Source organism: Octodon degus, unplaced genomic scaffold (assembly GCF_000260255.1).
Source record: "Octodon degus isolate 3935 unplaced genomic scaffold, OctDeg1.0 scaffold00080, whole genome shotgun sequence".
In the NCBI taxonomy this organism is placed as follows: Eukaryota; Metazoa; Chordata; class Mammalia; order Rodentia; family Octodontidae; genus Octodon; species Octodon degus.
The window spans coordinates 7,301,319-7,312,107 of NW_004524656.1; the positions used below are offsets into that span (position 1 = coordinate 7,301,319).

Genomic DNA, 10,789 nt, shown 5'->3' on the forward strand with positions numbered 1-10,789 from the left:
TCTGTTTAACTGGCAATGTCAGAAATTATTGACCTGAGTCCCCCACAGCTCAACTTAACAGCATGGCTTTATTTCTTATAATTTCGTCTTCATACTTTTCTGCTGGATGGTTAAGACCAAGGTAAAGCAGGAAACCATTTTCATATTGATCTGACCATATAAATTTGTGCTTTGCTTGTTTTGCTGATCCAGTAAGCTATGCCAAGAATAGATATCAGTGGTTTAAGAAAACGTAACATACCCTGTTAGTGGGAATGTGAATTCATTCATACAAGTACTTTACAAAATAGTTTGGTTAAATCTACTAATGCAAAATGTATGATTATTCTATGATTTATCTGCCCTATAAGTCTAATAAGGCAGATCCTGAGATGTAGCCAAATGTAACACCTACATTTGGGAATATTCTATTTGTTAGCTTATTTTTCTATCCTAAAAGAGGCAAATCTGTCATTTCTCTCTCCGACCACTGAAAACATTGACCAGCTTATTTCTTGGCAGCATGGATTGCCTGTGAGCCCCACGAGAGCTGATTGTCTTACTGCCCGGACCCAGCAGCAGGCCAGGCCCTGGTACAATAATGGAACTGGGGAACCTTTGCTTTTGGAGTTTTAAGTTCCTTAATCTTGTTGCCCCAGAGACTAGGTCTCCTACTTTTTTCTTTTTTAACTTTATGTAGTTGGTACAGGGTCTCACTATGCAGCTCAGACTTGTAGTGATCCTCCTGTTTGAGCCTCTCCGGCACTGGGATTATAGGCGTGCAGCACCACGCCCGGTCTTGGTGGCAGGCACAGTGCGCCTGGGGAGGGGCCGGCACAGCATGCAGTATTGGAGATTGAACTTGAGTCCTTGGACTTGCCTAGACAGACACTTAGGCCACTGAGCTATCTCCATGAAGGCCTCCCACTTCTTGACTGAATCCTGCATCTTATAATTACTTAGTACTTATTGAATGATGGATGGCTAAGATCTGGATGTCACCTACACCATTTGGCACATGGTAGAAGGTTGTGAGGGTCACGTGAGAATAGCTCAGTGTCTATCTGGCAACTCAAACTCAGAGACTGAAAGAGACAGAGGAAAAAGCTTCATGAGCTTACCAACACTGTTCAAGGGGTGGTCACTGTCAGGGTCCTGTAATGAAAGAGAAACAGCAGTTGAGTGAGGGAACCTCTAACAGCCTACAGGAAATCCTTGGTTCTTGTGTGTATGCTCTTTACCCTGCCAAATCTAAGTGGGGATTTCTGTGACAGTTACAGAATTGACTCAAGATAAAAATTTATTCATGCACCTATTTGACCTGGCCTAACTAGTTTACTAATTGTAGCAATTAGTTAGCAATTATTGAAACAACTAGTTGCTAATTATTGTGTGTATTGATGAATTTCTCAAATAATTCTGCCCTGTCTTTTTATCAGCAGTTTGTCTAGTTGCAGGGATAGTATATTTCTGTGAAAACTTGAACAGATACTTTACAAGTGGCTGATAAATCCCATCACTTGAGAGGCTGAGGCAGGAAGGTCTCTGGGAGTTTGAGGCCAGCCTGGGCTACAAAGTGAGTTCAAGTCTAGCCTGAACTGCATAGTGAGACCCTGTCTCAAAAAAAATAATGGCTGGCCAAATAGCTCAGTGGATTAAAGCGCTCTGTAAACAGGTGCAGGGGCTGGGGGTTCGATCTCTGGGTCTGCCACACTGGCCCTGCACCCAGGGCGTGCTGAAACAGATGGCAATTGAGACTGGGCATGGTGGCGTGCGCCTGTAATCCCAGCTCTTGGGAAGCTGTAAACAGGCAGATCACTACGAGTCTGATCTAGTAGTGAGACCCTGAACACCCTGTAGACCCTTCCCTAAAATACAAAAAAAGGCTAATAAGTATCTAAAGATGCTCAGTGTCACTACATATATGGCAAATGAAAATTTAAACTATAGTGAAATACCTCTGCATAGACATCAGAATAGTTAAAATTAAAAAAGCTGACAATATTACGTGTTGATGAGGGTGTGGAGAAACTGGAAATTTCATACACTGTTTGTGGAACATAAATTCACACAAATACTTTGAAAATTGGTTTGGTTAAATCTATAATGCAAAATATATGGTTTTTATATGATTTATTGACCCAAAATTCTGATCCAGGCTATAGCCAAAAGAAATGAGTGAATATATCTAGCAAAACACTCGTGCATAAATGTTTACAGTAGCTTCATTCGTATAGCTGAACATCAGAAAAACCCCAATGTCAATTATCAGTACAGTAAATAAAATGTAGTCTATTTGTGTAATTTATAGAATTATAGCAACAGACGAGAGTTCATTAGTACTAAATGCAGTGACCTGGAAGAAATTCATACATATGGCGATGAAGAAAAGAAACTTGACACAAAGGTATATAATGCGTGATTCTACTGGGCTGAGGCTTAAGTGGTGAAGTCAAAGTTTAAGGGGTGATAACAGTCAGGATACTAGTTATAACTGGAAGCGAGGGGTGGTTATTGGAAGGAGCACCTTAGAGTCTTCTGGAATGATGAGACGCTTCTAGATCTTGTTTTGAGTGTTGGCTACCTGTTATGTTTATATGTGTCAAATCTCATTGAGAGATTTACTTTTGATTTTAGTGTTTTGCCTAACGGATGTCATACCTGATGGAATGAACAAAAACAAGAACTATCAGAATGCGTAATGGCGCTTCTGGGAGTGTGGCCTTAGGCTGTCAACACACGCGCACAAATATGAGGCCAGGTACTGCTTTGCGCTTGCTCACACCACTTTGCATGTGCACCGAGTGCATACTCTTACAAAGGCTCACTTGCAAAGTGCGCATGTCCCATTTACTGCTGGACAAAGGTCAAAGGATGACGCCCAGGTTCCTGCCCTCTGAGCCCTTCCCTCTCTTTCTCCTACCTCCTGGTAGTTTTCCTGCTCCTTCCCTTTCCCAGTCTGTCTTGGGGTATGGAATCTCTGGGCTCTGTTGAGGTCTAAGTGTCTACCCAGAGTCTTGTCTGATCCTTTGTGCAGAGGTCATGGTACCCTGGTGGTGGCCAAAGACAAAGCAGATGCACACTCTGCGTAAAGTCTTGACTGGCTGGTGCAACATCCAGCCAGGTGCTGCTGTCTGCAGAGGCTGAATGGGAACACAAGCTCTGCATGCTATTAGCTGTGTGCTTTGGGCAAGAGCCTGGAGCTCTCTGGGCCTTGTGCTGCGCCTCGGTAAGGTGGGGAGAAGAGTACTGCCTTTGAAGGGCTACCATGAGGGTTCAGTGAGCCACCTGGGGGAAGTGCCAGGCTGGCCCACGCAGCTTCCTTCCTGGTGCCCTCCACTCTCTCTGCATCCGTGGCATTCAGCATTTCTCTATCACAGTCCTGCTCTTGTCAGATAATCACTGTTTCTTCTTTCTTCTCTCTCTCTCTGATTTCTCTTTTTAAATTAAAATTTTAAATTGACAATAATTGCCTTGGTTACTCTTTCTTATTGCTTCACATCCTTCATGTTCAGCATGAGGCTTGTTCCTCGTAAAGACTCCATTAATGACTTGAATGGAATTGATCTCGGGGCTCTACACTGTAGCTCCCCTCTCCTCTGTATTCACTGGGGCTAGATGGAGGGGACAATTTCCAGGATAAAGATGAGAACGGATTGGGTAAGCCTGCCTCGTTGTGGCCAGAGAGTCAGGTAATAATACTACCAACAATTTGTGTATGGCTGGCATGTAATAGCTTACAAAATCTTTTCATCTAACTCAGCCAATTCAAGGGTAGAAAGGGCTGATATGAAGTATCTTATAACCAGGATGAGTAGCATTAAGTCATATCAAACTAAATAGAGGTTAGTGGAAAGTCTATATTGTTCTAGATGCTCCTCCAGGGGCTATGGAATCAGAACTGATAAACACTCCTTCATCAGGGCAGGAGAGACTCCCAAAGGAGACAGCAAGGGCTGCATCTCTGGGAGGAGACATCAGCCCAGGGAGGACGGAGATACACAGGTAGCCAGAAATGACCAGAGCCTGTTAGGAGCTATCAGAGAGCAAAGTGGGGAGAGAGGCAGTGCTTGGATGGAGATTTCCAATGGGCATGTCTGGGGAAGGGTGGGTAAGGAGTGTCTCCTGGAGAGGTAACACCTGAGCTGGGATTCTAACAGCAGGAAGGACTAACTAGGCTGGAACAAGCTTGGGGCATAGGAGAAACTGCAAGAGATTGGCATGGTTACAGTGAGGGGAGGACAGGAGAAGGAAAGAGGCTGGTGTCTGCAGGTAAAGGCGAGGGGCCTTGCTGTGGATGGGATGCCCTGGGGTTTTGGTTAAGCAGGTAAGAATGTGGGGAGGCTGGAAGAAAGACTGGCGGGACACTGAGAACATCCATGCAGCACCCTTTCCCATCAACTCATCCTTCTTCATTGGGTCTACCTGCACATGCATGGGTTGAGGAACATAGGGCAGATTGCTTTTGTTTATTGTGTGTTCAGTAAACATTGACTGCACCCTTTTATGAGCAAGGATTTGAAGTAGAAGCTGAGGTACAGAGGGAAAAGTGTACAGTCTGCACTTTGCCTGGCCTTGGCTCCTCATCCTGAACTGAGCTGAAGCAACCCAGAGCCCACCATGGCTAATGCTTCCAGCTGTTGTCCCAGAGCAGAGATTGTAGCAAATAATTCACCCTCAACTGCAAACCAAAGTGAGAAAGAAAAAGCGTGAACCAAATAAATACGATAAGCTGAAACTACAGTTAACTCCTGTTTTCCTGATATCCCCTACAATGTCCCACATTTATTTTATTTTTTTAAAAATTTTATTTATTTATGTGTGTGTGTGTATGTGTGTGTGTGTGTGTGGCCACCTTGGTCCACCAGGGGGCGGGGCTGACTGGCATGTGGTGCTGGGGTATTGAACCGCGGTCCCTGTGCTTTGCTAAGCTTGTTCTAAGTAGGTGCTTTAGACCACTGAGCCATCTCACCAGCCCCACATTTATTTTTTTTATTTTTAAAGAATACAAAATAGTAATAGAAAAAAAAACAGCATTAGAAATGATGTAAGATTTCACTAAACAAAGTAATAGCTATTCAACAATAGTTGCTGCATTACATGATGCTATCTTCACTTAGTAAGCATGAATAAATATTTATTGAACAAAAAATTAATGAGCTGGGTACCACTTTGTGTGCCTGTGGTCCCAGCTATTAGAAGCTGAGGCAGGAGGACTGCAGGTTGAGGCCGGCCTTGATCACACAGCAAAACCTGGTCTTGAAAACAGATAGAAAGGAAGAGAAAGATAGACATGAAGGAAGAAATAAAGTGAAGAAGACAAATCGATGAGTCTCAGTTTTAGGACTGAATCCCAGGCCAGTCTCTCAGAAGCTGACTGTGGCACCCAGTATGCGAGATGGAATGGTAGACTGCTGTCAGAAGAAATGAACTGCAGTGATATAAAGTAAGATGGGTGGTGTTAGCAGTCTAACATCAATGATAAAAGGCCCCGGCAGATCATACACAGTCCAGAAGCATTTAGAGAAGAGCAAGGGAGCAGCGCATGGGGGCACAGAGTGATGGGGCAGCTTTGGCAGAGTGCAGCTGGCACAGCTGCTGCCTGTGTGAGATGGGCAGTCACTAGTAGTTGGATGAAAGAGGAAAAGAGACCTTTCCACCTACCTCACTGGGGGATGGCTGGGCATTTGAGAGAGGAAGCGGGCTCTTGGGATTAGAGAAAGGTCATTACTTAAGTCCTAGGATTTGTTGGGGTTTATGAAGGCTCACTACATTGTTCACCCCACTAATTAGCTAGTGAGTTATCAATGGGCCCTGTGTGGACCAAGAGTGAAAAACACCCTGGATTAAGGGTCATGCTTTATCCAACGTTGTACACCCAGTGTGCAGACAGAAAATAAGAAGCCACCAGATGGCCATGCTAAGTGGTCCAAGGGGGTCAAGCTCTTATCCTCACCCTGATTTGCCCTGACTATCACGAAGCTTCAGTTCTTCCACTTAGTGGATCATTCTTTGGCTTTTCCTGGAGCTCATGGGGGCAAACATCACTGACAGAGAGATCACGGAGGATCCTTGGGAGAAGGAGCTGCTACAGGTCATGGCTATCAGGGTTAGTGACCAGGGAAGTCAGTTCATTTTAGGCCTGTGAGTGGTGTTTGGGTACTATCAATGTTAGTGACCTTTCTGACCAGAACAGGGACTTAAAGTCATCTCCATCCCCTCTCAGGGAAGAATATATTCTGGGCTGAGGAAAAGAGAGAGTGGGGCTGAGACAGGTGGGTGCCAGTTGAGTCAGAGACCCAGGCACCAGAGAATTCCAACTGAGGCCAGACGGAAGTGTCTTGTGCGGGCATTGGCAGAGGGAAGAGGGAAGCTAGGAAGTTCCCAGAGCCCAACTGTGCTTCCTTCTGGCTTGCTAGAAACATCTTGTTGTATCCCCAACTTGAACCTGGGTCCTGGCCAAGACTGCTGCAGCATGGCCCAGCCCAGCCCCAGCCCAGCCCCAGCCCAGCCCCAGCCCAGCCCCAGCAAGGGCATTGGCATCTTTCTTTCTGTTTGGGCTGCTGCTTGACTGGGCCTGTCTGCTCTGCTGATTCAGTCTGCTGCAGAGCCCTGACTCACGGGTTTTGTCTAGCCAGTGTCCTCCTGCTGTGTGGAGGCCAGAGGAGGAGCAGGAATGCTCAGGCATCTGATTCACCCTGGGCCCAAGCAGGAGAAGGTGGGTGGTGAGGTGAAGGTGGAAGTGGGTGGGAAGTTGATGGCTGAAAGACACCTGCCTTTGTCTGATTAGCTGAGAGACTCCCCCGCCCTCCCTCCTTCCCTCCCTCTTTCTTCCTCTCTTCCTTCCTCCCCTTCCTTCCTTCCTTCCTTCCTTCCTTCCTTCCTTCCTTCCTTCCTTCCTTCCTTCCTTCCTTCTCAATTGGTCATTGGCAGCAGAAAGATATTACTCCAGGACCCAGATGTGGAAGTAGAACAATTAGCTACTACAATTGGATAATGCTATTAACTACAATTAACTACTGCAGTTGGATACTGCTACGTAACTTACAGTACCCTCCTTTCATAAATGATAGCCTTGGAATGACCTTGAGAAATTATCCCCATGTACAGAAGAAGAAGCCAAGGCTCGTATCCATTAAGTAGCTGCTGTGGCTGCAGAGCAAGTAACAGACCCAGCTCCTGGGGCCAGGCTCTGGCCTCGGGGGATCGTTGTTTTCATTTGCTCGGTGGTTCAGAAGCCCATTGAGTGAATGTCAGGGGCTGGTTCTGGCCCTTTCAACTCTCTGCTTCCCCACAGTGCTCTTCCTGCAGGGTGGGCAGTAAGGGAACAGCAAGCCAGCCCCGAGGGCCTTCACTGGTCTCAGCATCCCTGCTTCCCTCTTGCTTTAGGTTTGCCCCTTTCTTATCTACTCGCTCCCTCTCCATTATGTTTTCAGATCTTGGCGCTTAGCGGCAGCCCGGCTCAGTGATCTCACACACTTTGACTCCTGGCCTGCGTCCCACCTGAACCCTACTGCCCCAGCGGCGCCCTCTTTGCTGGCTTGGGTGAGAGGCAGTCTGATGCCTTTGCTGGCTGCAAGTGGCAAATGGACCTCTCAGAGCGTCCTGTTCCCCTTTCAGTTCAGAGATGATGAACTCAGATACCAGCAAGTGGCTGTTTTTAAGGGGTTGAGTGGTTTAGTGTGCTACACAGAATGACAAAGAACCCACCTGGGGAGTACGAGTTCTCATCTCGTCTTCTGACTTGCTGTGTAGCCCTGGTTACATCTCTGAACCTCTCTGAACCTTCAGAGATGGTGGAGCAGATAAGAGAGCTCATAACCTCACAATGAAAGGGGCTAGTGTTCCACCAGGCTAATAGTGGGGTGAAGATGAGGTGACAGTGCAAGGAGGCCAGGGGAATAGAAAGCCAGCCCAGCTCCTTTTCTGCTGTCTTTGCCCAGCAGCCTGCCCCTGAGCCTTGCTCCTCTCCTCTCTGCAGTGCTGACTGCACTGTCTTGCTCTGGGAAGAATTCAGTGGGGTCAGAGCTGGAATAAGTGGGGTATAGACAAAAGGCATAAAAGAGGGGTGCATAACAGAGGGCTTCCCAGCCTTGCTCTGTTCTTGGCAGCTGCCAGCTCCCGTGGGGGGACAAGCCCTGGCTTTCCATGACCTCAGAGGGAAAGCCAGGGGCCAGAGATGCTGCCGTTGCTAGGTGATGACATACGCAGGCCCGCTGAGGCTCTGGCAGGTGGCAGCTGGGTTGCTGAGCCCAAGGGAGGGGGTGGGGCGCATTCTCTGGGGGAGCCAGGAGACCCAAAGGTTGCTCATAGTCATCTCAGAGTGGGGTTGGGGCTCAGCCAGCTCTGGTGCATTTCGCTAGGTGGCCTCACACTCTCTGAGCTCAGCCTGTGCCCCAGTCCAACCCTGTGTCCTGCAGCGGTGTCCTCTCCACCAGCTTCAGTGGTAGGGAGTCTGATGCCTTGGCCAGGCTGCAAGCAGGATCCTATCTCTTGGGTGCCTCAGCCATGACAGGTAAGCTGATGTAGAGGCGGCTGCATAACTGTGGGGCGGGGAAGGGGGTTGCCTCGCCAAGGCCTGGCTGTGAGGCTGCAACGCAGAATACTGTGGAAAGTTCTCAGAGCTGGCAACCGTGCTGGCTTCTAAGGAGCCTCTGACCCATGACTCTGTCTGCAAGAGGTCCCCCAGCCCTGGCTCCTCACAAGGAGCTTCAGGATGGTTCTAGCAAACTCTGCCTTGGCTTTAATGTCCTCGCAGTCACATATTTTCCTTTAGGTCTAGCCTCAGCCCTGGCTGCTACATTAGAAACCACTTTGCCTTGTTCTAAGCCACATAGGTGCTGACCTGCAGCAATCTGAGCCAGGCACCTCAGCCCCCATGCAGGGTGTAATAGCTCCAGGGCAGGGCCTGGGGCAGGAGGGAGGTGTCAGGTGAACTGCCATTATCCTGATGCCAGCCTGCTCCTTAGCTCCCTCACTTAAGAACTACCTTTTGTGTTTGGGCATAGCTCTTAAGTCTAGGCAGGGCCCTGGGAGATGTTAGACAGGTAATTATTCTTGTTTCCCAAATGGGGAAACTGAGGCTCTAGTGTTGTGCTTTCTCCTGTCAAGTCAGATGGCAAGACAATGTGGAAGGCAGGAGTGACCATCAGTATAGGCCCAGTAGGTGGAACTGGACAGCAGACGGCCATAGCCAGGGTCCCTTCAGGCACCCTTCCTTCCTGGTGGTGAGCTGCTAAGTAGCTCCTAAGAGTCTACGAGATGCTTCTCTTGGTCCCAGGGAAGCAGTCCATCTGCCCACCCTTCTGAGTTCTCTCTTGTGTCAGCTTTGCCTCTGCCTTGGATGGTGGGTCCGTCTGAGCCCACTTTGCCTTTCCATCAGGTTCTGATGGGAAGGAAGGTGACTCTGCACATGGCTGAGGATGATGCCTGGCCTGGAGGAGAGGGACTCACGCAAGCCAGCAGGCATCAGATCACGCTGTGTTGGGAAGTGCTGACGGAGCTTACAGCTTAGCAGAATTCCCCAAACACTATAATTCACCTGCTATCTGAGGTGCTGCCCGAGGTTTATAAAATAAGTCCCCAGTTTATGCACTGACCTTTAAGCTTTAAAAGGGCTGGGAGGAAAGTGGGGAGAGAGGAGAGAGTTTGGTAGTAGAAGGTCTGGCTTCTCTGCTGCCCTGCTGAGCAACCAGGGGCAGAGGATTTATCTCCAAGACTCAGTCTCCCCTTCTGCAATGTGGGGGTGACAATCTGAGGCAGAGAGGAGAGGAGAGGAGAGGAGAGGAGTGAGCAGTGATTGTGTAAGGTGCTCACCTGCTAGGTTCAGAGACCCCCTCTGAACCCTCTCTGGTCCTCTCCTGGCCTCACAGGCTGTGTATGGGCCCCTTGTTTAGTCTTTGAAGTTTGAGGGGTCTCAGCACCCTTGGGCTTTGGGCAGAGCCCCTTCACCCCCTCAGCACTGGGACATGGTGGCAGTGCAGGAGTGGGTGGGGCCACAGTCCTGAACCCCTGAGGCTCCCTTTGGCAGTCAGAAGGGGATCATCCCCTGTGCCTTCTCCTCTTGAGCAGATACAATGGTCTGAATCCAGCTCTGCCTTTCTCAGTCATGGTATCAGTCTTTTGTAAGTTTGTACATTTTTCTGTGTCTCAGTTTATTCATCTATAAAATGGGGAGAATACAATCTACTTTCAAAAGGTCATTGGTGGAGATTAAATAAGGGTATGCATCCGATATTCTGGGCTTGGTGCTTGAAACAGAGCTTAATAAGTGTGCGGTGATCCAGCCTGCTCTAGCTACTCTGGAGGCTGGGAAGCAGGATCCACTGAGTGCTCAGGAGGGTCGGCACTGGGGCTGCATCCAAGGGCAGGAGTGGGCTGGATGTTCCCACGCTAACCACCTGGTTTGGCTGCTGCAGCCAATCTTGTGGCAAAGGTCCCAATTACTCTAGGTTGCTCTCCTGGGAACTCTGAACTCATGTTCTATAAATAGTGCTTCCAGGACTTCTCTGCCTTATTACTTTGAGGTTGCATAACCTGAAGTTCTTCTCCCATTTTCCTGCCCACTCATGTAACTCTGTGAATGCTTCGTGGAGTTTTTCCTCACTGGGATGCCATTTGCTAGGATGTCTGGAGGTATTTGAAAGCAGACAGAGAATGTGTCCTAGGATCTGCCCTGGATCTGAATCCTTTTGCTGTTGCTCAGTGGCCCAAGGCTGAGAATGTTGATTTTTATGACAGAGAGAGAGAGAGAGAGAGAGAGAGAGAGAGAGAGAGAGAGAGAGAGAAAGAAGAAGAAGAAGAAGAAGAA

General features: G+C 48.3%; 1 protein-coding gene across 1 annotated transcript in view; it reads right to left on the minus strand.

The window, feature by feature from the left end:
* The window catches only part of Tmprss4 (transmembrane serine protease 4), a 38,711-nt gene that overhangs the window by 21,568 nt on the left and 6,354 nt on the right, over positions 1-10,789 (minus strand). Inside the window, exon 2 of the mRNA XM_023721212.1 lies at positions 1,101-1,134. Coding sequence (XP_023576980.1) covers positions 1,101-1,134 — 34 coding nt within the window. The remainder of the gene's footprint in view (positions 1-1,100; positions 1,135-10,789) is intronic.